The sequence below is a fragment of the Amia ocellicauda genome, chromosome 15 (genome assembly GCF_036373705.1).
Source record: "Amia ocellicauda isolate fAmiCal2 chromosome 15, fAmiCal2.hap1, whole genome shotgun sequence".
Classification (NCBI taxonomy): domain Eukaryota; kingdom Metazoa; phylum Chordata; class Actinopteri; order Amiiformes; family Amiidae; genus Amia; species Amia ocellicauda.
In genome coordinates, this window is record NC_089864.1 from 13,083,568 (window position 1) to 13,111,241 (window position 27,674).

The 27,674-nt window shown below is 38.0% G+C and overlaps 1 protein-coding gene across 2 annotated transcripts in view; it reads left to right on the forward strand.

Moving 5' to 3' along the window:
• Window positions 1-27,674, forward strand: part of phf21b (PHD finger protein 21B) — an 83,162-nt gene that overhangs the window by 33,660 nt on the left and 21,828 nt on the right. For both annotated transcript variants that reach the window (XM_066724230.1, XM_066724231.1), the window contains one exon: window positions 18,756-19,013. In XM_066724230.1, coding sequence (XP_066580327.1) covers window positions 18,756-19,013 — 258 coding nt within the window. The remainder of the gene's footprint in view (window positions 1-18,755; window positions 19,014-27,674) is intronic.

Here is a 27,674-nt window from a genome sequence, read left to right on the forward strand (position 1 = left end):
GAGAAACAGACACCTCACGGGTCCTCAACACCAGTCTCAACATCAACAGTGAAGAGGTGACTCTGGGATGGTGGCCTTCTAGGCAGAGTTGCAAAGAAGACTGGCCAATAAAAAGAAGATTAAGATGGGCAAAAGAACACAGACACTGGACAGAGGAAGATTGGAAAAAAGTGTTTGAGGTGTTCAGATCACAAAGAAGAACATTTGTGAGACGCAGACCAAATGAAAAGATGCTGGTGGAGTGCTTGACGTCAAGCATATTGGAGGCAAGGAGATGGTCTGGGGGTGCTTTGGAGGTGGTAAAGTGGGAGATTTGTACAGAGTAAAAGGGAGCTTGAAGAAGGAAGGCTATCACTCCATTTTGCAACGCCATGCCATACCCTGTGGACAGCGCTTGATTGGAGCCAATTTCCTCCTACAACAGGACAATGACCCAAAGCACAGCTCCAAACTATGCAAGAACTATTTAGGGAAGAAGCAGTCAGCTGGTATTCTGTCTATAATGGAGTGGCCAGCACAGTCACCAGATCTCAACCCTATTGAGCTGTTGTGGGAGCAGCTTGACCGTATGCTACATAAGAAGTGCCCATCAAGCCAATTTGTGGGAGGTGCTTCAGGAAGCATGGGGTGAAATCTCTTCAGATTACCTCAACAAATTGACAACTAGAATGCCAAAGGTCTGCAAGGCTGTAATTGCTGCAATGGAGGATTTTTTGACGGAAGCAAAGTTTGAAGGACACAATTATTATTTAAATTCAAAATCATTATTTCTAACCTTGTCAATGACTGTATTTCCTATTCATTTTTCTATATTTCCTATTCAAACTCATGACATGTATGTTTTCATGGAAAACAAGGACATTTCTAAGTGAACCCAAACTTTTGAATTGTAGTGTATATTTGTTTGTTCTTCTGGGATTAGGAACTAGATATAACCACATTCTGTAAATAAATAAATTTGTCTGAAGCCCCTTGAATGTTGGCCTTAGACTACTTTATTCACAGACATGGGCAATTTAGAGTTAAGGTGAGCTATCACACTGTCTGATTTAATTGTGATATTTCAGTCCTCAGGCTGAACTACATGGAAATCCTTACTGGTCATTGTTTATTACCTTGTCTTGAGTTGATTAACCTCTCAATGGTCAAAGGGTCAATAATGAATGGCAGGGAATCCTTGTGGCAGCCCTCATGGATTTCCTTAATCGGCCTCAGAAGGGACGAAAGTTTATCCTGAGACACTTAAGCACATCCTGAAGACAAGGAGGCCGGGGCCATTGTTTGTTTGCACGAGTCATTTAGCACATGCATTTGTCCATTTTTGGAAAGCAATCATGATTGAATTACAAGTAGAGAAATACATCTCTTTCCAAATGTCTTATGGTAAATGTCCTTGTCTGACGGTACATTGCCCAGATATAGAGCTGACACAGACTTGGAACACAACTTCCAGTGCTAGAAATGAATTAAGAAACAGCAGGCATTTTTTTCAACTATTTCTTCCAAGGGTCATCTGTTAAATTATCCACCATATTTCATAGGCATAACAGCTAATGATTATTAAAAATGAACAGTCTGATGGCACCTGGATTTATTGGAAGTAGAGCAGCTAGATAGCGCAGAGTACTGTCCAGTACAGTCTCAATAATCATTAGCACCGGATTAGCAGTCGGTTGTCTGTAGTCATAAATACCCATTTGTTCAGAGTTGTTCAGCAATGGAGATGCAGCCTTGAGGGAATAGCAGGTGATATGTTCCTCTCTCTTATTGAAGGAACTAGTCTCTATTTGTCTATTAGTAGAACACAAACATTTCAGCAAACCATGATGTAGCCAGACCTAAATCACCACCTGCAATGACTAAATTAAATATTGACTTATTTTATTGACTTCTAGATCTAATTTGAAGTGATCATAGAGAAGACATAATGGTGCAGAAAATGGCCGTGTATATAATCTGTGCTGTCATCCCAGTTAAGTGTGGGATAACTGGTGAAGCAGGATAGACTGGTGTGAATGTTCGGGGTCATTGTTCCCAGAAAGGGCATTCCCAAGCCAAAATGTCGGACACGTCACTTTTGACATGGTTTTATGAGCCTGGTCTCCAGCATTCAGAATGGAACACAGCCACAAATAAATTAATAGCAGCTAATTGGAAATCTTTGGCCGCGACCGATTCCTTAATTTTATTCTTCAAATCTGGAGACTAACACATGCCAGCAATATCTCAATATCGCAAAAGTAGCGCAAAAGTATTTAAAAGTAAACGATATGAGAAGGACTGCCACAGAAAGTACCTTTGCTGGAAAGGAAGGAGGATATTTGGCAAGCAAAACAAGATATTCTCTTGTTTCTTTGCCACCAAGTGCAGCTCTATCAACACCTTCTAATTATAAACGTTTCAAAATATTATGAAATTCCATAACATAATGGCTAATAATCACTCTAAGGACTCCAGAGAGGCTCTAGGGGTAAAAGCCTTTGCTTGTAGCACAAGTTGACTCAGATAGTTCAGACATTGCTGGTTTGAATCTTGCATGATGGTTTTCTGTGACTGGGATTCCCAATGGGGCGACATTCAGTCGGCTATAAGGCTTAGGTGGGCTTGACGTTTCCATGGATTGATGTGGAACTGTGGCTTAACAGGTGCCTTTGGCCTGAAGTCTTGCAAGTAAGAGCTACACAAGTCCTACATACAATGCTGTAGAGTTGCAGTGTGGAACGAGGAAGATGTCTTGAAAGTGAACACTTCCAAAGATGCATGTAAACTGCCTGCATCTCTCCGGTGTAAACACAGGAGATGAGTCCGTTAACCATGGGCAATTCAAATGAATAGATGGGATTAACAAATACGTGTAACATCATAATTTTCCATGTTAATTGATGTGCTTTAATAGAGTGAAATCATAATTTGCACAGTATCAAACAAAACTATAAATGTTTTTGATTTGTTTTTTAAATTGTAATGTAGTCATATTTATACTATACAGGTAGATGAAGTATGGCACAGCAGATTTGGAGGTAATTGGCCCATAACTGAGAGCTAGAGATGGAGCTAGCAGAGCAGACCCAGAAATTGCTGAGGGAGGTTGAATGAGAAAAAAAATAATGATAAGACAAATCCCGCTTCTGAGTGTGATCCTGTGGCTCCTACCGCAGCAAATATGCACCAGTATTACAGGTAAGCCTAGGAAAGCGCCCCATGCAAACCCCCATACAATGGCATGAGAAGCAGTGAATCTAACAGGAGCCAACTGCATTGAATTATTTTACTTCTGTAATTCTAACAGTAGGGGCTTGTACAAGAAGCAAATTTATGTACAGGGCTGACCACCTTTGAAAATGAGAATTTCTTATTGAAATCCACAGTGTCAATATTTGCCACTGGGTTCTGGCAAATGTGCTGATGTAGAGAGCTGTTACAGTCAGTGTTGTGAGGAATGGAAAGAATCACAAATCAGCTTGGAGACAATTTTATTAGGGATCTGTTGTAGCTGCTTTCAGGAGAGTCGTGTGAATTTAAAAAATACTCTATTATTGACACAAACATTATTGCATTTTCATTCAGCTGTTCAGAATGGCAGTACATTGAATCTTTCTTTTGAAAACACGGTGAAAGCGCATAATAATGTCTGATGGTCAATATTTATAAACCTGCCAAGGTAGAAAAATAGCCTGGCCACATAAAAATATTGTATCACACAAATGAAGTCAGTGAATAAGAAACAGTTGTGACCATCCACAGAGAATTTCGACAGTTTTTCTTATGGCAGAACAGCTGCATTTTCCCAGTGATCTATTTTATAATTTACACCTTCAGTGCAATGCATTTTACTGAAGCAATAATACAGCTGTTTTTGTTTTATATATAAGCCTAGCAGTTTAATTTCTCAGAACAGCCCTTTTATTAGATTTAATTACAAATATTTATGATTTTCTGAAAATAATGCTTTTACACATTAAAAAAAAGTTTTTCTTCTAATTTGCAAGGTTGTGAAATTAATTGACATAAAATTGTTGAATTATATAGAAGCACTTCACAAAGTAATTGTTTGGAAATGTCACTACTATTAGTCTTTTTAGATTTAAACGCAAAGTTTGGAGATGATATTGGAGTTAATTTACTACTCATCTTCAATAATTGTGTGGGTATGAATGTATACATTATTTTGTTATTTCTCCTTGCTAATGTTATTAATAGTCCACTCCTTTTCCTCCAAAATGATATTTAGAGTTGTGCAGATGTAAGTTACCCAGCTCTGAAAAGGGGGTCCAGTGTGTCAGCTGTGTCTCTGGTCGTTTTCCGCCCCAGTTGCTCTCCCTGCTTAACCCTATCCTGGGCTGAGCAGAACTGAAGTGAATTGTGACCTATTTGTCAGTGTGCAGTGACAGTGTGTTGCAGGCCTGCTGGTTTATGAGGCCCCAGGGGATCCCGTGGGGGGGATCCCTCTCTGTCACTTCTATGGCTGACAACTGCAGGGAGCTTTATCAATGGGACCCCCGGAGTCATGGCCTGCTGCTGCCACACAAGGGAAAAAATGACAACTTTATTTTCCAAGAAAGTAATCATCCTTTTTGCTGAAAAAGGGATCTAGTGCTCCTATTAAAATTGAAAATAATTAAAATCTCGTAATTAACATCAGAGTTTGTTCTTCTTATTGGTGGTTAGTGGTAGACACAGTAGCAGCTGTAGTGCAGGTAGAAGCATTTAAGATAATAAATATTCTCTCACTAGATGGGTGCTTAACTGTCCATAGATAAAGTACTGCAATTATGGCCAAAACAAGAACTAAGGGTCTAAGGAGTCTATTTACTTACCTGATGTAATTCAAACTGACTTCTTAAAAACAAGGTGGGTGGAAATACAAAGTGGGGAAAAAAAACAAACCATTTCATTGCCATAAGTAATGCCTTTCACATTTGAACTGAATGTGTGTGCATGTGTGTGTGTACAGTTGCCTACAAAATTATTGGCGCCCTAGATAAAGATGTGCAAAAAAGGCTGTATAAAATAAACATGAGGTAATGAGCTATATTGTAATTTTCAGTACTATGTGCACCCTCTCCTTGCAAGGATAACGGCACTGAGCCTTTTTCTATCATTTTGTATGCGATTGGCATACACATTGGGAAGGGATCTGAGACCATTCCTCCATACAGAGTCTTTCCACATCCTTGATATCCTTCGGTCTGTGCTTATGGTCTGCCCTCTTATATATGTTTTTTTTTTTTAGCATGAATGTTTCTCAGATGGATTATACAACATCTTATCTTACATCCTGTAAATAAGGTTAAGAAACTACAGAAACAGTAAGGCTCTTATAGAAGGTTTCCGTTCTCCACGGGGCTGAGTGTGGGACACTAGAGTGAGATAAGGCTATTCCCCTGATTAAGACAGAGGTTTTCAATTGAATGCTGGAAGTTACAGTTGATCTTATCCAGGTTCATCCCTCTATACCATCAGAGTGAATAGGTGCTTGTCGTTCACCTCTGCCTCCTTTAGGTTTGGTTCATTCAGTCATCTAATGAATTCGCTACAATTCTCTGTGCAATGTCCTTGCTACCAGTTTTTCTTTACAGTGTGTAAAGAAAAATAAGTAACTTTGTCTGATCTTCATATTATTTTCGGAAACCGTTCTGGATGGTTTATTTTAAATTATTTTAACATATCATACATCCCCCAGTATTTATTTCCCCCATTTCTATTATACTTACAGCTGAGTTTGGAAAGTTTAGTAAAATAAGCCCCTGACACCAGGAAGAGGAAGTGGTTTATTCTCCTTGCCCCTTGATTGACTCCTCTCCCCTTTCGACTGATTTGGTTTCAGTTGAGTGGATTGTTTACAACTGGTGTGAAGAAGGCTGAGACAAGTGGCCAATGTTAAGGGAAGTGTGAAGCTAGTTTTGACGGGCTTAGAAGAATACGAATAGTATAAGAAATCCAATTAGTAATGAGTTCACAGAACCACAGGGAATCAATAAGATGTTTATTAGATAAAGGTAATCAAATAATATAGGGAAACAGGTGACAGAGATGTGGAGGATCAACAGACTTAGCAGAGGTTCTGAGCCCAGAGGAAAATAGTTGTGGTCATTTTATAGGTCGAGAAGAAAAAGCCCATATATGGGAATAATTGGAAGAATCAATTAATATTCATTAAATGCTGATTAATATGCAAGTCTAACAGATTATATTGGCTACTGAATAATCAACAATATAGCTAATGAGTAGAAATGTCAAACCCTTTGGTGCAGTTCCACCTCGCCACTTCTGTGACCTTGTGGATGACTCTCAGAAACAACAGGAAGGTTTGTTATCAATGTGATCATGTTGACCTCATCCCCAAAAAGTGTCACGGCAGGGAAATCAGATGTTTTGAGAACTGAGTGTCTGCTACAGAAAGAAAGGCAGATACACAAAGGCCTTGCATAAGCCAAAATAAATTATTTTGGACAAGTTCAATATAGTTGCTGATCAATACTACACATTCTCACAATAGATTGTAATTTTCACAGTCTGTGCTGGGTATGCTAGAAAAAAACTGAAAATAACAAAAAACAATTGTAGTTCTCAATTGAAGTGTCTTGCCTAGCTTGTCAAAATCAACAGAAAAATGTCCACAGAAAAGCAAACACATCTTGCTTATACAGAAGAATGTGATTACATTCTTGAGGTTAATCCCACTTTTCTACCTTACTTTTAGCAACACAGATTCTGTATCTGTGCTTTTGCAAAGAAAGTTCAAGGAGAATCGTCAAGTGATACGTTATGGCGAGTGCTGCCATTTACATGCAAATTAGTATGGATTGTGTGTCCATAAGCGTTGATACATAATAAAATATAAATGACTGACAATTATCTCCGCGTGTTATTGATTGATTTATTTTTGCTCTATTTTTGCCCATGCATGGCTTATGAGGCAGGGGATGGAGTTGCGCATGGCTCCCGGAATGTGCCAGAATGTTTTGTCCCTGGGCTGCAGACGTGTTGCGCAGTCTTTGCTTCCAAACCATGGCCGCTTTGAAAACCACTTCCTCGTTTGCTCACAACTTCAGTGCTTGATGCCGTTTGTTGGTGTTGTTCTTTGTAGTTGCATCTGTCCCTGGTTATTGTCAGTGGGAGTCCATCTGCTGCTTTGCATGAGCCTAAATCTCCTTGCAGCTTGCAGCGCTGAATGCCTGTGTACAAACACACAGGCCTTGTCCAATTCCACCCCCCTCCCCCTCTCTCCCCCTGATCTCTTTTCGTAGAGGAGCCAGCTGTCCCCGTTCCCTCCCACTTCTTCATTAAAAAAAATAGTTTCCCTGGGTTTGCATCTTGTCACTGTTGTTAGCAATGACACTGTTTGTCTGGGCCTAGCATTCAGGGCAATGGCGTACAACTGAGACTGAGCAGAAGTGTCTTGATAGCGCTGCTGTTTTGGTGTTTTGGATGCTAGTAGTAGGAAAGGGAGCTTGGGATGTTTTTAAATACTGTTTTTTCTATAATGTGGAAGAATGGTGTAAATATGGCTTGAAGCTGACGCTCTCCCTTTTCAAGCTATGTTTAATTTATATTTCTTATTCCACAAAGACCTGTTCACAGTCATCGACATCTGTCAACTCGAAACTGCTTTAGAGGTATTAAAGGCGAAAAAAGTCAATCTAAATACATGAAGTTATTTTGAGAGAATTGATACAAAATATATTTATATATATATATATATATATATATATATATATATATTTTTTTTTTTTTAATCAAGGGACATAGCAGTTCATTTAAGCCATACAATTGTTGGGTTTCTGATCAGTATGGATAAACAGGCCATACTAACACATTCGTACATGTACAAATACATCAAGCCTGTCGTGTAGTGTCGTGACTCTACGCTTATGAAACCCTGTGCAAGACAATCAAGCCCCTGGCCTCATCCTTGTATGTTATTAGGAGGACCATTTACTTTCCCCTGTTTCCTCTCTGTGCCGGCAAGTGTGTTGATAAGCTCTTTTCTGTGAGACTGCTTTCCCCGCACCCTGGGTGCTGACGAAGCACTTCCTTCCTTTTGCCTGTTTGATGTTTTTCTCGGTGCCAAACTCAATGCCTTTCTCCCCAACAGACAAGTCGAGAGGTGGCCTAGAAAGATCAGGTGATTGTTCACGTTGAAAGAAATAACTCTTTATTTTCTTTTAAATGTCCTTTGTTCTATCAAAATCCTGCCATTTGACTTTGCCTTGTGTGCTGATGAGCTCACTGCAGGACTGGCACTTGTCAACGTCATGGCAGAGCTAATTTAAAAGACTTGAAATTCTTCTGTTTGATTCCCAGGGAGCTGTGGATTTGCTGTGTCGCACAGAGGGAAATGAATATTTTTTGCTAGATCTGTGTTTGTTTTTGTTTATTTATTTAAAAAAATGAGTAAAATTGAAGTATAATTCTACTACATCTTTGACAACCTCCATTACTACTGCTACGACCTTGTCACTACTACTAAAAAAACTTGGGATATACTTAATGTAGGTAGCGATTTAAAGACAAGAGTAAATGCATTGCATTGTGTCTCCCAAAGTTTTAATAGTTCAGTTTTAATGGCAATTCAGGACATAGCTGTTTGATTTTGTTATTGATAGAATAACAAATAGCCTTTTTCAGATTACACTATTGATCTGTATGGTCTTTCCACTCTCTCTCAGTAAGAGGTAATACAATAGTCATTCAGTGTAGGGAGGAATAAACTTTATATAAATAATATTTATTTTTCATAGTAGTTCTAAAACTATTTCATTTTTTGGAAAGGTAAAGCTGAAATATTCTTGTTGCAGCAGGGTGCTTACATGATATCCTTTGGTCAAACCCTGAGAGGCATCTTCCTACAGGAAGCTATATTGTGACATGCATACAACGGGATATTACATAAAGGTCACCTAGTATATTAACTGGAGTGAAGGAGGAATTATAGAGTCATAACAGCAGCGCCTTGTCATTTTAACTGTTTCCTTGTAATATATGTTAATAAGAGTTCAAGATTAGGACTGGGTCTTTGAGTTCAACTAATGAAATGAAAAATCACAGCATTACTGGGCAGTGCTGTATGAAATTGGGAGTTATTGCTGTTAATTATTGTCTGGTTAATGTGTGTCAACTGCTGTTGAGTTTACACCAGGCTTGGACTATTCTTCTTCCAGAGCCTTCCCTTTGTTTTCCAGGCATAACCTTCCACTGTGGCTTCTCCTGATAGTGCCTTACATGTCAGATAAAATGCAGAGCTTCAGGTTTTGTTTTTAATTTACTTTAAGGAGCTGTACATGGTTGAGCTATTGTTCTGATGGCTTTTTGTGTCACATTAATTCCTGGTCCATTTTCAAAACAGTGTTATTTTAATAGGATGTCTTTTTTGATTGCAAAGAAAGATACGCCAAAGGTTTGCTTTCTTATAATGAGATTCATACTTTTCATACAGCGATGGGCATTTTTATATCGGAAAAGATAATAGTAACAATAATTAAAATCTATGTATTCTAAAGGCAGTTTTCCTTTTCTGACAGGAATTGTGTAAAAAGTTTAAATAAGTAGTATTAATTTAACTTTATTTACTTAATCATTTATCCTAGATTGAGTATTTTTTGCGAAGTGCATGTTGAATACTAACTTTACAGCCGCCAATCATTAAACTGATGTTTTTCAGAAAAAGGCCTAATGCCTTTCACACTTGTGTCAGGCCAGATGTTAGAGAAAGAAATACACTCCTTTTTCTAAAATGAGGGACTTTAATATCTCTACAGCAATCTAAATGCCCTGTTTGGAAACATTGGTTCTGGATGGTGAAATCCGTGCAGCAGTTTCTGCACCATTGAATATCACTGTTACAGCCCCCATTGATTGCAACCTCCAGCTGAAGCCGTACAGCAATGTACATTTTTCTTTGTTTTGTTTTATTTGATCAAATGTCAATGTGTGCAAAACCACCACATTTTGGCGGTTTCACAATTTGCTTTGGCTTGTTATCAAAGCAAGCATTTCTGCTTAGCCCTCAAAAAAGAAAAAAAAGAAAAAGAAAAATCCCAACTGTGGCAATAAAAGTGTGCATTTGAATGTTTGAAGCTCCAGTGTTATCATTAAGAGCCCTTCAATGCTAGTTTGCATTTATTACAGCACATTGTATCCCTTTGTTCTTCTGTTTAATTTAATACACCAATTGGGCCTTGACCTCACGTTAAATAGGTTGAAGTTAAGTATAACTTTAATTATGCTGTTAGCTGTGCTAGCTTCTTAGTTCTGCTTCTGTCTTCAAATGTATGCATATTTTTAAATGGATTAATTATCCTCTAGGATACACACAACCATCCAAAAACATGAAAATATCATACCATTGCATAGCCTTGTGCCAAATAACAAACAGACTGTTTTGGATAAAAAAAGAATCATCTTGAACCTTTAACTTTGAACGTGTTTAGTTTTATTTGAATGTTTATTCCATGATCTGTATTAATTATTTTGCTTGAAACAATATTGGCATGTATAGAAAGAGAGAGAGGTTTAAAATACAAATACTAAACCAGTCAATGCAAACATAAATCTAGTTATGTGTCAGTTTGTTCTTGAACTGGACGAGGACCAGGGCAAGAGCTAGGACTCCCATTGTACAGCAGGTTTGAATTTGAAATGCCAGCTTTTACCTGCACATACACTCACACAATGTAATGAGGATTACTTGGCATTCTTTACTAACTTCCAAACAGCGGCTGTGGTTTACAAACACTTTCTGAAGCCACAACATAAAAATTAACAGTTCCCGAGGAATACAGCCCACTAACTCACTTCTGTGTGATTAGATGTAAATGCGTACGGATTCTATTATGCTTAAATAACCAGCCTTGAGTCTCAGGATGAACACCTGCAGAAAAGGGAGCACAAGGCAAATGTCGACTTGATAGCAAGCCATGGCTAGGACCTGATATGAGACTGCTATGATATGAGGGTGGCATCAGTGACCTGAATAATGAGTTGGAGGAGAACGACATGTACTTCCGAATAGTTACTGAATACATAATTATCGTAGGAATATGTGAGATTGAAAATGATTTTGTTTCCTGACTTCACATAGTTGCAGCAGGTTGTTTTTGTCATTGGATTTTTAAATTACATTTTTTATTTGAGCTATGTTGTTTGAAAATAACTGGTTCAATGTGAGATTAAATTACATCTCTCCAAGTTGCACCTTATGTTTGACTTGATTAGGAAGACACTGGAGTCAATAGGTAGGAGGACTGGAACAAGCTGAGCACAGAAACAGGTCTTGTTTTTAACAGTATTCAAATCAGGCGAGCAGCCGACAAACAGCATGCAGTGTGTGTGCATCGCAACGCACCACCTCACACCAGGTTTGTTTTAGGCCTTTTTGAACTGCAAATCAGCACATTAAAAATGTAATTTGTATTTCACTATAGCTAAACCAGCAGAAGTATTAAATATTAGGGGGAAAAGTAGGCTTACCTTTCATAATGCAGGTTCATTGTGCCTTTTTAATCTCAATAACTATATATATTACATCATTCAGATAATGATAAGCTATTACTTTTGATAATACTTTATTTTTTATTGGTACAGGTTCTGTCTTTTTGCCTCTTTGGCACAACTTCCGAAGTAAATAGCCTATGCAGGGCTCAGCCAATCCAATTGCAACTCAGCACACAGTAGAGTTAAAACCATCGAAATGACTTGTATGGAAAAAATATAATAATCTTTATTTTTATTGTTGTTGTTATCACAGTTTAGTCTTTTGAATATGTTTATAACATCAATGGACATGTTATGAGCCTGATTGCCATGTTAATTTCATATGCAAATTGCTTAGTAAATTTATGAAAACTAAATGCAAATGTAACTGAGCCCGGAAGCAAAACTCCGTTAAAGCAGGGATTAGTCATGCTGATTGCTCTTCGCTGTGGTGACGTCACCAGCTAATTTTGAATGCCAACTTGTGTACAGAAGAGGTGTGATAATAAATCTGTTTTTAGCTGTTAACTAAATTTTAATGTCTCCCTGACCTTCCTGCTATGGTAAACACAAAGAAACCAACAACAAACAAACAAACAAATAAATACATGAATGAATAAAACAATGTATGAATGAAATCAAGAGATAAAGTAACTAAATAAATGTCATCTCCACAGTTACTTTGTGTGAAGATGCAGAGCTGTATACTGGCCAAGAAAATCCACCAGGTAATATACTTCTGTGACATTTTCCTGATATCTAATGAAGAATTGTGAAAATAAATACTGTGAAGGTACCGAGTGAGGATACAAATGTAGGTTCATTTTTCTGAAACTTTTGTTGTTTTTATCTTCCTTTTTTACTCCTGTCTAACAGAGACAAAGTAGTTGTCATTGTCTGGAACAGCATTCCAATGAGACAATTCACATATCAGAAAAATTAGGCCCTGCATGCGTATGATTTGCATTTAAATTGATTTATTGTCTACAGACAGTGTGACGGGCAGTGGCCACAAAATAAAATTGTTTTTCTGTGTGAGGAAATTGGGAGTTGAAATTAATTTATCTTTTTGTCTTATTGTCAAATCAAGGGTTCACTGGCCCCTTTTTGGCGTGATGTTTGCAGGACACTCTAATGAATGGCTCGTGTCGTGTGTCTGGAGTTTGAGCTGGTATAAGAAACATTGGGATAATACCTCTTAATATGGCATTGTCCTCAGGATTTGTTTTGTCTAGTTTGTACTGGATTATTCCCTCTGTGTACACGACCTCATGCCATTGTGTCAAATTATTAAAAAGATGACACATTCTGTGGTTTTACTGCCTTAGAGCATTTTTTTTTTTTAATCAGATGATGATCATAATATAAATTATTATAATGATACACAAAATAACATTATATTATTATTTGTATACTATGTATAAGGCTTATCTACTGTCCTTAGAAATCCAGCTTTAAAGCTTTTTATTCACTAGTAATTCTACCCCAGGAAGAGTAACACTGTGGTGTTATCTATTGGTGTATTTTGTTTGTGTGTGTGTGCACAACTATAGAAAAATGAAATGCAACTTGAATCTTATAGAAGTGTCTAGAATGTTGTCTGCCTGATGTACAGCCCATACCTAGAATTATATGTTTCAAAAGGAGAGCTGAACAAAAGTAGACCTTACAACTTGAATTACGTGTTATTTTAGGAGTAGGAAGAACCTGTGGAGTCAGAACATTTGATCGATCCCTTAAAAATTATCCTGAAGCTGTATGGAAGCTTACCTTGGCATTCTGAGTAAACATCCACAAGAGATCAATAAGAGTTACCCAGAACACAATGGTCATTTAAAAGCCACAGCAATAACACCAAGTATATCTCAGGTGGTATCTCACATCAGGTCTGGTGTACCTTTCAGACATGCTCTCTCTTTCTCACCCTACACATTTAACTGAAACCCGCTGTTAGCATTAAGCATATTGAACTTCTTTGAGGCTATCAGCACGTTCCCACCTACGTGTCTGTGATGCATACTTGAACATTATTAAATAAGTAACAAGACTTGCAGCCAACACATTTTCTGTACTTTTATCCATTTCAGTGGATAGGAACTTGCACACCATGAGTAATGCCAGCGTACAGCTTCCCAGGAGTACAGATTTCTTAATTAACATGCTGTATCATCTGGCCAGCAGCGCTGCATAGGACTGCATTTCATCCACTAGCGCTGCTGCTTTCCGTTTCAACCAGCCTCCTGCCCTTTCCTCAACACAAATAGCATTAATAACGTTGAAATGATCCATGTTTTTGCATAATTATACATTCACCTGACTGTTATCCAATTAACTTTTTACTATTACTATTCAGAATTGAAAATGGCCTTTTTGTTACATTACAAATTATAACTCATCTCACACTTGATGCTATATGCATTCTACAGGTGCACAATGCCCGAGAAGAAGACCAGAAACGAATTAAAAGCTTTCAATGCCCAGGGCCATATAATGCCCATATTTATATTTGATAATACTGGATAAATATTGCAATATCCCTTCTTCTGCCTTCCTGTTGAATCTCTTTGAATAAAGGAACATGGATTCTAAATTGACACGGTATATGGTCTCAGGGGCTGCAGGTTCGGGGTGTTAAGGTGTTCTATCAAACCCTCTGATTGTTGTGATAGATAGGCACATGGCATTGTGGGCTTATGGTGTGAAAAATTGCGCATCCAATAATTAGTAACTTCAAATGGGGGTTAAAATGGAACTGGACAATCTAAATTCATAATAAAAAAAGAGAAGGGCTGGTTGCAGATCCAACAAGAGTATGGAAATTATATAGCTTTAGTCCCTCCTGAGAGGACTCTTGTGAATGGTACAGGACTGTGGAAGGTCCATTTAATAGTTTGGGCATGAAGCATAGGGCTTGAAAAGATGTCCTTAAATTGTGCTTCTGTTTTCCACTTGTCATCAGCACTGCTATAAAGTGATCCAAAATAACAGGGTTGACAGGAATTGGCAATCTTTAAACCATGATTTTTTTTGCGCATAAAGCGGAGACGTTGTCCCTCTGCTGCAGTTGTTTCAACTTATCACCATAACAACACCTGCATGCCGCGTGTTTGCTGATTGGAGTGCCGTCGCACAGCTCGGGGGTTTCGGCAACTTGTGAACGGCCTTCGTTTGTCTCCATGGAATCATCGAATTAAGTCACGATAAGCTACGCGAGAAAGAAGGTGGAAATTATTTTAGCTTCTGGAAGGAATTTATTACAGATCGGATGATATCATGTTTGCGGTTATGGACTGTATATAGGGTCGTCAACTTCAGGAAAATCCAGAGGGCTTCCTGGAATTAGAGATTTTATTTCCAGGACAATGCTTGGGACAGCGTAGCAGAATAATCATTCAACGGAATAATGAGATATTTATTAATTTCTCCTTTTCAATTATCTTATTAGCTTTCTGGTAGTTTCATACATATATGAATAGAATGTTACATTACTGTGAGCCTCTTATCATTCAGGGTCATACTAAGGTTTTGATGCAGCTGTGGTTAGGAGTAGATTTCCGTAATAGTCCTTTGATGACTGATTTAATGCGTCTATAAAAACTAAAAAGATTGATGCTTTAAAGAGCTCTCTCGAACACTTTTTCTATTCCCCAATACAAAAACATTTTTTTCAACTAATTCACACACAATTTTACCATATCCTGCTCTATATCTAAGTAGTAGGTGGCCTGAATACATCACATTTGAATTCACATCACATTTGGCACACCAGCTTTGTTTATAAATATAATTACCTCAAATTGCAAAACTATGGCCTTGGTCCATTTCTGTGGGATTCTGTAGTTATATCTGCCTTTAGAAGTTGTTCTGTGATTTCTTGATCAAGAAGACAACCTGAATTGGCAGCCAGCCTGTAATCACAGTGCTGTAGTGTTAATCTATGGCGGTGAATTATTTATGTTGTGTATAACACACTACACTTGACATGGCATTTTCGACTCTTGAGTCCAGGATCCCTTCCTGCAACAACATGTACTCTGATAAACTACATGTGGCTATTTTGAGAATAGTCACTTTCCCTAAAATCCTGGGTGTGCTTTACCATGCTTCTGCTCCACATTAAACTCTTTCTATTTGCCATTTTGTGTTGGAAATGTTAATGAGTGACCTTTTATACAATAGGATGCAACCTGTTATTGAACAAACAGTTATGAAGGGCCAGATGCTCTCTGGTGATCCTGAAGCGAGTGGCTTACATTGATCCCTGGAAACAATGGGAGATGAAATGCATTGTATGATGAAAAAACAGAGCAAGTTTCTATTCATAAGAAAGTGAAAGTCGTTCTCCTTCATTTTGGCATGTTTTTATTTTTTCTTCAGTCCCACAATCCACAAAGACTGTATTCTCACGTTCATTGATTATGGCCCTTTCATAAGACACTTTAGTTCTTGTATTGTCTTACTGTTTGGCAAGACAATGAAGCTAGAATTATAAATGAAACTTAAAAAAAAATAAAAATGTTTCTATTAATTACTTCATAGATTACAGTAAGAGTTATTCCTGCAGGCATGTGTGAAAATACAGCTTTCCTGTATTAAAATCTATTTTCATTCACATTATTTTCTTAGTGATTCACCGATTCAGCTGTGATCTGCCTCTGGGTTTTCTCAAAACCTGAAACAACATCCTTCTTCTCTATTATATTATTAGTAAATGTGTTAAAGCCATTCACCAAGAAAAATACTCCAGTAAAAGATTTCCATTGGTTTCTTCATTTATTTAAATCAAAGTGGCCAGTATACTCTGAGGTATAATTTTGTGTGATAGGTTATTGTTAGCAGTACTAAGGGACTACAATCAAAAAAGCAGAGATGTATTTAAATATATTTTTTTGTGATTTTGAGTAGTTTCAATAAATTGTATCAGAAAAATATACAAATGCTAAAGAAAATATACTACAGGAATTACACACGCACACAAAATCAATTATATGTTGTGTGTATATAGTTGCTATTTTATTGGTGCTAGTTATATAATCTTCTAATTGACTACTTTAATTGCAGTAAACTAATTGATAAAGTTTAACAGAACTTATTCTTCATCTGTGAGAATGAGAGAAAACAATGAAAATTTTATACACATTTAGAGCACTAAAAGTTCCTATTTTTCCCCAACTATTATTATTTTTGTAGTGTTTATCAGTAGGTTTGGGTGAGCATGTATGTTTTACATTTCTGGGCTTGTTTAACACGATCAAAGGGAGTGAGGGGTGCCTGCTGATTAGTACAGATTTGAACACAAAACAAGATTTTAGTTCCTAGGGAGACCCCCCCTCCCATTACACACACACCCACGCTTACTGTAATCCCTTTTATTTGTTCCACATTAGAGTGCGCAGACACCCTCCCCAAACACAAAAAAACAGCCCTCAGTTGAAGGCTTCTCTCCTGATTAAATATGCAGCGTCTCAGGCAGCAGCTTCTAAATTAATCTCAAACTAACCTCCCTACCCCCTCCATTTTTGTTGCTCCTTTATGATTAATATTGTTGCTGGCATCGCCTCTGTGTTCTGCCTCGGTGATAGCTAGTTTACCAAATTGTAAAAGGTTTTACCGATTGCCTATTATTTCCCTGTAAGGGTTTTCTTCTCCCTTGTCTTAGACAATACCATTGTTATTTAATTAATTAGATGGAATCTTTGCCATGGATTCAGTGTTTTCTTTAACAGCAGCTCGAAAATGCGAGACACGCCTGTGTTTCTTTTTAAGCTTCTTTCCAGAGATATTGCCTTCTCAATAGAGGGGACGTTTAGATTTCTAAGATAGGGAAACTGAGAGAGAGCAGGGTCCCCATTTTTATTCAGCTCGGTTTGTCTCTCGGTTGTGTGACGTTAATGGCTTCAAGCTTAAGCAATGAATGGACGGTCAATGGTGAACTTTGAAAGCACTCTCTCTCGTTCAGGCTGTGTCACACGTGTTAAGACGCATATTCTCAAAGAGAGTGGAAGAAAAAAGCCCTGTCATCAATACACATTGTCTAAATGTTAAACACAGCCCCTCGCCTTCCACAATTGAAAGGAAACTGTCCGGCAAATTAAGGAAGGCAGGAGAAAAAAGGGAAAAAAAAGCTGTAGTAGCAGAGTAATCCATAAAATATTTAGCGTTGATTTTTTTTTTTTCCTATCTTTTTTTTTAACCAAGCTTTGTATTTTATGAGTCCAAACTGTGCGCCAACAAGCTGTACTTATCACAGCTTCGAAATACATTTTCTTCAAAGAGCAGGCACGTGTGTGACTGGCATACTTATTGAAGGCAGTCTCTTGCCTGTGGGGCGCTGCAGCAGTCAAATTGAGCCAGCGCCGAGGCCTGTTTCAAAGAACAGCTATAATAAGCCTCTCTCTGTGTTTGGAGAAGTAGGCAGGTTAGGATACAAGAGTGCTTTGTTTTGGTGTGCAGAACAACACCAACGAGCGAAAAAACAAAAACAAGAACATCAGCGGTAAAAACATGAGCAATAAAACGTCAGCGTGGAGGATTAATTTTCACCCCTGATGAAAACCGAAGACGTGTAACTGACAATAACATCAAAGAGGCTGATCTGTAAACAACAGAAATGATCTGTAATTTACACGAGCGTTTTCTGAAGTGTTGTTAAGAGTTCATCAGTTTTTAAAAGCCCTGGATCTCTGGATTGCTCTGATAAGAGTGCAAGATTTCACAGGCTCTCTCCTCCAGGCTGCCGTCAAGCTTAGTATAAAAATACATATTCAATTGCTAGAGAATCTGCTTTCCTCATCTGTACAAACCCATTTCAAACAACTTCTGATGTGAAAAAAGTCCACTTCACTCTGGGCAAGGATGTGTTTTTGTGCTCAGCTTTTAAATGTGGGGAAAATAGTGCTCGTCTGAACCACAAACATGACTGAAGAGACTCCTATTGAGGGCAGCCCTTGTCGTCCCACTCTCCAGAGCCTGGCGTTCTGTTCACGGCTCCGGCTCGGGCAGTAATAAGGGAAGACTAATTGCGATGCACACGAGTCCTTGAACCATCCGTGTACTGTAATGAGAAGTGGTGTAAAATGCACGAGGAGCACTGCTGGGGATCTTTGAAGTGTGCCGAATGAGCCGATCTGACCCCTCCTTAGCAGGGTGTAAAATACTGCGCGCGGTGCTGCGTCGTGTGAGCGTACGCCGGGCACAGGGGAATTGAAACGAGGCCTTCTTTTTTAACCTTGCCATGTTTTGTTTTGTGTGTTTTATTTTTTGTATTTCTTCTTTCACAGAAGCTGGCGGTAAGAAGTTGTCCTGTTGGGAACACCAAACCCATCTCTCTCATCAAGCCACCCAACCAGAGCATAGCAATTTCAGTGGTGCCGGCAAAGAATCCTGTTTCCATGGTTACTGCACACATTAACGGACAAAAGGCAGCAAGTACTGAGCCACTGCAGACAGCCCCAATCAACCTACAAACGGCAAACAAAGTGGTGGGGAGCAGCCTGAACTCCACAGGAAGGAGAGTCACGGAGCTACCAAACTCACAGGTAGACAGCCGGCACTGCTACTCCTGAGCCCTGCATTGCCTACTTCATTTGGGATTTAGTATTTACAGGATAATTATAATCATAATACAACCCCCACCCCCACCCCCACATACACACACACAAGAACATATGAAGGAAATTCATTCTAAATATGGAAATGCCATTAGTAAAGTCCATGTAAGGCACCATCCTGTCGAACTATATCATACTTAGGTTACCATTACAGCCAAATGGAAAACAGATATGGCCAAGCACCTTCCATGAAGCAAACTCCGATGGAAAGTGCTGACTTGAAATACACACCGGGGTAATTGAAGTTTTCCTACATACAAACGCTAAGAGTGCCAGAAAAAGAGTGTAACATCAAATTGTTTTATGAAACGTTCTCTTTACAAATTGTATGTATTTCCGACCGCTCCGCAGAGATACTGCAGAGCTTTTACTTCACATGCAGAAATAATGGAGCGCATTTTATAGCGACTAAAAATCTTCCTGGGAGTTGGGAAGTTTACCTGCATCTGTACAATTTAAAACGGACAGTTTCTCACAGTACAGAAACAAAACGTGTTTTACATCCAGTTCCTAAGTGAGCCCATCACACCTAATATAAAGTTTCCTGGCGCATCAGTCTTGCGGAAATGAGACGGTCGGATGCATTGCTACATGTTCCTGTCTGAGTTTCTGAGTGGTTTTGAAGTCAGCTAGCTGCACCAAATCATTAACAGTCAAAAGCTGTTGTAAATAACTGTACATACTGAATTGTATGTTCTGCAGCTTTAGGGTACATAAAATGCAAATAAAACTACAGTTTCTATTGTCCTGCACTGTTTTGACTTAGCGGTCATGACTTTGCGTCCCAGCCTGATACATATGTTGAGGTTGTGATCCAGGGGCACTAGAAATATCATCAATTATGGGCTGCGATGTGATTCGGGAGGTGCAGTCTATATTGAAGTAAATGGAAAAGAAATGCTAGAAGGTCCTATGTTGGAGGGGAGTTACAGTCTGATCCCAGTGTCCTCAGGAAGGCAACTTGTGAAGTTTTTTTTGATCACCTCAAAAAGACTAAATTAAATTAGATTAAATTTAAAATACAAGAAATAAGAGCAACAGGTGTGGAAATTGATGTACTGCCTGACTTTAACCTCAGTGAAATGTTGTGATCTGTAAGATAATCATGATGATTGGTGTTTCTTCCCCAAGCATTACGGTGCATATGTATCTATTTGAAGAGCTGACCATTCAAACAAACTTTTGCTCTGTACTTCAAAATGAATTAAGGGTGAGAACAAACCTGCACAAGATTATTTATTACTTGCTCCGCTGTGAAGTAGGATTTGCAGAGATTTATTTACACATTTGTATATCATTAGTTTTCTTTTGAAGTCTTTTGAAGATTATATACTCAAATAATTTACAATTACCGAGCTATGATAATTGTACTAGGGAAGTGGGGAGACAGATTCTAAAATAAATGACAGAGCTATTTTAAACAATACTGAAATCTGGTTTCTGTTTGAAGTTTTAATAGTAGATTGAGTATTAGAGCCAAAAGAGAGAATTTGTGGCCAAAAGAGAGGATTTCCTTCCACCTCTAAAATGCATGATGCTAACATTGTATTCCCCTGACCATGTACAAAATAGGAATTTTTCTTTATCTATTTCTATTTTGAAGTGTTGAATACTGTGAAGATTAACCAATGATTCATTTACCACTTTGACATTGTTAAAAGCATTACAAGATGACGATACATAGCAAGAAAATTCCCACACAATCCTACTTTTTATGGTTGATTTCTACTTGGAAAAAGATGCAGAATTAAACACGTTACAGCAGTTATGAGGATAAGTCTATTAGGCGCATTTTATTTATTTTTGCCAAGACCTTCCCCCCCACCAAAACATATTTGTGAGTGCCTTATTTTACATAATAGTCTTTCCTCTAGTGGCTGTTCAGAAATATTAGGAAATCATCAGAAAGGAAACGCGCCTTTCTATTTTCAGTGAGACATTTCAGACATTCGCCCGGCCTTGTAATTCAAACATATAATGTTTCGAGGAAATGTGGAAGGCCATTATATCACAACCTGCAGCATTCTGTGAATCTTTAGCGTGCCATTTTAATGTAATTGTCAGTCAGGCATATCAGTGAAACTGCTGGGAATGACTCCCACTTCTCATTTATTTAGCCATCAAGCTTGGCCATGGCAGAGTTTCACGTGCGTCTCGATTTTGCCCCACAGTTTTTAATCTGGACATTTTTGGGGGTGTCCAGCTTTCTCACGCACACGTAGTCACCCATGGCCCCGATGCCCAAGATGTAAAGCAGCGGTAATTAGATGAGTCTGGTCTTGGACTGCTCTCTCAAATCCCAAACGCTGCAATCTATGCAGTGTTCCTTGATCACATTGGAGCCAGTGCATCTTTCCAGTGACCACGTTTGATTTTATGAAACCCGAATTATGACCCTTTTTATTTCGCTCTTGCTCTCTTGGAAACCCTGCCCTCCAACTCCAGCTGACATGCCTCATAAGCCTCAACAGTAAACTCCATTTGATGCCATTACCGCGGGAATGGAATAAAGTGCCTGTTCAGTGTTTTATCAGCCTGTAACTCACTGAGCTTAGGGTGCCTGCCTGTTTACAATCCCCGCGAGCAGCGACCCTTCAGAGAGGTTTTTTGCTTCTTTCCTTCTCCACCCATCATTGTCAAGCCAAGTCAGAATAGGGTCAAGCAACTTTATTGTTTTACTGTTTTTATTGTTTTATTGTCGGTGGGTGAACTCCTAAAGGGCTGGGGTGGTTCGCGATTGAACGGCTCCATCCAGCTGGCTCGTTTGTGGAATGATAAAGAAATGGAAAACCGTGAGGGTATTATGAACTGTTGAATGGATTGTTAGAGAGTAAGAGAGAAAAAGAAAACACATTTTGGACAGTGCGCAGATATCTACGCTGCTATAACTTAACTGTATTCGTAGAGGGGAGGGGGAAAGCGCAGCTCACTGGATAAATTGGTTTTGCAGGAGCTTGCCCTTTGTGTTTCTGTGCGTTTGTCAGTGAGCCCGTTCACTCGTGTTTTGACGCACATTCAATGGAATTGTATTTTCAGGTAACTACATGAGTGGGAATTCAGAATATATGTTAGGCAAAATAATGCATCTGTATTTTCGGTTACTTGTTAAGGATATGACAAATAATAATTTAATCATTTTATTTTATAGTATTGCTTTTTGACTCTTGTTTGACTCTTACCCCAAATCTGGCCACAGCACATGTTTATGTACAAAAGTCATTAAATCAGGAATTATGAACCAATAATTATTACAATCCAGAAAATACTTTCATGAATAAAATTATAGTATTTCCTGTGGTGTAAAATACTCTTAACTGCAATGGCAGATAGCATTTTAATGATGGTAGTGTTGTGCAGTAGTTTCTACTTTAGTCATAGGGTCACTTTTCATTCAGAGAACCTACATTTTCCATGGACAAAGTTTTATGTTTTATGCACATCCGTGTTAATTATTTGCATTGACAGTAAAGATCAAATATAGTCAGTGTATTGAACTGTAACTTGAAAGCTGATGAAGGTATCTTTTTAAATCATGTTACATTCAAAACAAATGCCTTCTGAATTCTGTTTCTTTATGGGTATTCTGCCAGATTCCAAAGACGTCTTTATACATTTTAAACAATAGCCAAGGTTGTTTCTCCCATCTGTTGTGTGGTCTTGTCAACCTGCGTGAAAGAGATTTTATGCTGCTCTCTTGCCTTGTGTTGTGCTTGCCGATCCAAAAAAAAAACATTCTTGGCCATCAACATTACTATTTAGTATACATCCTGGAAGTATAATACAGAATATGTAAAAGATTCAATGTGCTCTCTGCTTGAACTGTCACATTCCGGAGTAGAATGCTGCAAAATTAATTATCTTTAGAAACTGACATTGTTATTAAGTGTAAACATAGATGTTGGCAAATCAATGTCTAAACAGATAGAAGGCATGCTTAAACTTGACATCCATGTTGCATATATTGTTATGCACTATTTTGAAACTTCGTATTAATTTTATTTGAAGTACAGTTCTAAAATGACACAAGATGGTAATCTTAAGTGCACAGAGACACTAAAGACATATTTCTAGGGCTGTATTCCTGATGCTTCTATATTACTATAGGATTCTATAGAAATCCATTCAGGGGCTTTCTGCAACACCCCCTCCCCCCTGCTCAGAAATCAAACAAACTGAGACCTGACAATGACAGGAGACGTTTTGCTGAACCCCTTGCTGTGATGTGGCACTCCCCTTTGGTGGCACTGTAACTTAGATGGAAAGGCAGTTTTGGAAAAGCAGATTTCTGCTTTACTTCTGTCATGATTCATGGTTGTACGACTCTAAACCTAAATTTAATGTTAGTCACACAGATACTTTCCAAGAATACTAATAGAGCCCTGTGTGTTTGTGAGGAGGTGGGTACATGCAGTTCGGGATTTTTTTTCTTCCTATTTCTCTCTACCAGTAATAGGTTCTGAAATACTCATGTAAAAATAACACAGCTTCCATGGTTTCCCCTCAGCTAATGAGGCTCTGAGCAGAGCCTTCGCATGGAAACTGCATTTTGTTTGTTTAAATCTGACCTTCAGCTCTCCACTCTTTAATGCATTTCTAAGAAAGCCGTACAATTCTGTTCTCATAAAAAAATGTGATCTATGATCTGCCTCGCTTTAAACAGCTAAATGTAAAGGCCAAAAGTTCATATAAATTATACTGTACTTGTTTCATTCTTCATCTCCTCAATGTGGCAAGACCAAGAGAAACTATTCATTTTTGTATTGTTTTGTTTTACCTTTACTTCTTGTTTGGCAAAACATCATGTTCTTGGTGATCATCCTAATTGCTTCAGTCATTCGAGAGACTGTTCTTAAGATGAAATATTAAAGATATAGCTTCACACACTAGACTTCTTAAAATAATCACTCTGAGAAGATATCTCCCTGAATCCTCATTTTGTAAGCTTGGTGTCACTTCATGACAACTTTTGACCACCCCTCCTCCTTCCCCCCACCATGCTATTGTGGCTGTCATGGGGATCCTTTTATTAGTGGCTAGGGCAGTTTGGCTTGGGGGGGTTGCAGTGTTTGAAGGGCTCCTTTTGGGACTACTGGCAGCTATTAGATTTACATCAGGATGTTTAAATATCGCTGGGGTGCTGGCTTTGGTTGTCATCGGGGTCCAGGAGGTGAAAGGTCTGGTCAGTCTGGCATTTTATTGACCTTCTCACCCTCTCTGGCCCATGTGCAGGTGTCAGCTCCTCAAGACAAGGGAAGCATTTAGCCTCTGTGAGAGGATACGTCAGAGGAACACACCGGAATCCTAATAATCTATATGTATTTGTTTTCTTAAAGGAAAGTTTTCTGACCTCATGAATTTAATTATTTTGAGCAATTGGTAGTGGGATGGCTTCACAAACAAGGCATTATCATTTTTGAATGAAATCTTGTCATTTCTTTTGACTACCTAAAAACTAAAATGAGGCTCACCCAAACCTACTTAATGGGAACAATTTCAATAAAAAAGAAAACACAAAACAAAACACAACACAAGACAAGACATCATAACATAATAAAGTGAACAGAGTGCAATGTTTGTGATCTGAAATGTGAATAGTCTGTTAAAAACATATTATTTTAATAAGTACACCTTCTCACAATTTTATTTAGTAGGCCTAAAATCTTTTTTCAGTTTAATAAGAAAATCAAATCACCAATTCTTTTGGAATGGGTTTGACTGCTTTTAATGGCCCTTAGGTTGAACCACCCTTAGCTCCTCCACCTTCGCTCCCGTTTCATTGTGTCAAACCCTGTGCTCTTAAACGAACAATGGCAAAATCCAATAGGAACCATAGGTGCTCCAAAGGTGAAAGGCTGTATATGAGACGCATTGATTACCCCTGTTGAGTGTCTTTCAGTTGCTAGGCCACTACAGTGTATTATTCTGTATGTGGAGAGCATACTCTTATGGCTTGGATTTGCCATTAATTTGGTTAAATACAGTGTAAGATTCACAAATTCCACACGGGTTTAATAATGTAATTAATTGTCAGAAGCCACTTTCTGTTAAATGTAAATAAATAGATGATGGGGTACAAGTAAGCTGTGATTTGTGGGTAGGTCAATTAAGTAGTTTTTATCAAACTTCTATTTTTATTTTTCATAATAACATAAAGAGGTAAAGTGGTCTATTATGTATAAACTGCAGTATTCAAGTAAAATCAATACATCAATTAAACGAAATGTTAATACTGGTCTAAATTTGCTAAGGCTAAAGATTGTAAGCACAGCACACAATTCTCAGTCAATTCTCCAACCAGCGATCTAAAGAATGCATCAAGAATATTTCTAAATAATAGATCAAAATATTGATATTTTCTTCACAAGTTAAATTATACAGACACTGCAACCATTTACAAACATTACACCACACTGTACAATATCTGTTTGTTTTTTTCACATTATCTGGAAATACATTCCTCTTCTTGCATGACATTTGAAGGGCAAGAAAAATAAAGTTTGTTTTTTAAAGGTGGAACACGATAAGTACATTTAGATTATTTTTGTTCTTGTACATACTTGAAACCGATAAAGAACCCTAGCTGCAATACTAAAGAACTACAGGTTTTATCTTGAAATACATTTGAAACATTTTAAAAAGCCATTCAGTCTTGCATTAGTGCTTTTTGCAGATTCATACTGGTTGTAAATCATTAAAAGCTTCTGCATCCAAACATTGCTAATGTAAAATAAATAGAATAGTAATAACAAACCAGCTCGGCTAATGCTCCACATTGTATAGCAAAATTTCATTAGTTTATGCTTTTTTAATATGTATTTTCTGTAATCCTTTCACAGAGAATGGGATGCTGCAGTAATCTACATAAGCTAGAGCTCTATAAAATGTATTGATAGGCAAATTGAACATTACATATTTTGCTCAAATTTGCTCTTAAGTAATGCCTACCAATAGCATGGCTGCCTCATCCTTTCAGTGTGGTTTGTTTTTCATAGATACCTTTTGAATTACTTCAGAGGCTTAGCTCAGCAGTCTTGACTTTATTTCACAGGATACATTTTAGCGCCAACTGTAAAATGTTTGATACGGTCTGACAGCTACTTTCGGGATTCCTTTTGTCTGGATTCAGAGGGAGTTTGAAGTTTGGCACACATTCAGGGCCTTTTACTAATTAAGAAGCCCAGAACCTCCTTGCAGAAGGAGAAGCTGAGTGTTACACGGAGACCAAAACACAAGATTGAAACCTCTGTTTTGCCTGCTAACCTTCAACATGTTAGACAAGGGCTAGCTCAAACTGGAAAGTGCTTTGTGCAGGCCTTTGGCTAACTCCTGATATTAATTGGCACCTTTGCTTGGCCTAAATACTGCCCTAACTGTAGGCCATATGACTGCTACTTAGAAAGATTCCTCTTCTGTGCCACATTATCTTAACACATCAGAAGAGTGTGGCACCACAATCCTCAGTGGAATTGGGTTTATTAATACTAAAGCTCTGCATATTCTTTAAGTAAAATAAGTACAATGACAATTTTAATTGTTGCTGATGCTTGATGATCTAATGAGACTGGGTTTCTATTGAAGAACGTATTTTAATTAGCATTTCCGAGGAAACAAATGTAAGTGGAACACATAATGAAGATCGGTCGGCTCCAAAGAGCAGGTGATCGCTCCAATTAAAAACTTCTAATCTGTCTGTCTGTATATCTGCAAGAAAAGGCACAACGGACGGATTAATTCAGTATTCCCAACTTAAAAACAGTTGCAGCTGGACATATTGTGTTCAGCGCTCTTACAGTGCATTTTTGCGTTTTAATGACAAATTAATCAGAATTGAAATAAACTAAAAATACACAGACCTTTTTGAAAAAGCATCCCCTGGACACAAATAACAAAACAACATTAACATCGGCAACCAAACATTTTTGTTGTCCAGAAGAATACTATACTATACGTGCAAGACCAGCAGAATGCCCAGTTCATGGCTGTGATGTTGTTTTGGATTGAAAATAAAAATAACCACAAACCTAATCAGAACTCAAACAGTGCAGGATTCCAGCTAAGCAGCCATTACCCGCTTTGTACCAAACAATACAAGTCTGTAACATGCAGTCGAATTTGCTGCCATGTACCAATGGTATTTGCATGATTTCTTCTCGTTAGACATGGAAGAAGCTATGCTGTGTGATCATGAACAGCAGCACAAAAGTTCCCCTTTGATTGTGACCATAGTGAGGAATGTGCCTAAAGCCAATTGAATAAGCAGAGTCAGTTTATACTATACTAGCATGGTTTTAGTGTAGTTTGAAGCTAGATAAGAAATGCTATTAAAGTATAATGTTTAATTACTTAAATCTTGCAACTGGGTGAATGATTTACTTGTTTACCTGTCTTTCTTAATGACATCTAATTTATATAAATTTGAAATATATTAGTTTGTGTTTGTATTTTCACAACCTGCTACATCTGTTGCACTTTAATTACATTAAGTACTTTTTGCTGCATCCACTTTTTTCAGCCTCCTCCCCCCCTAGTTGTCAATAGGAGTAAAAAGAAGCTCCCAACAAAAGAAAAAAAAATCTGGAGTTTACTTAC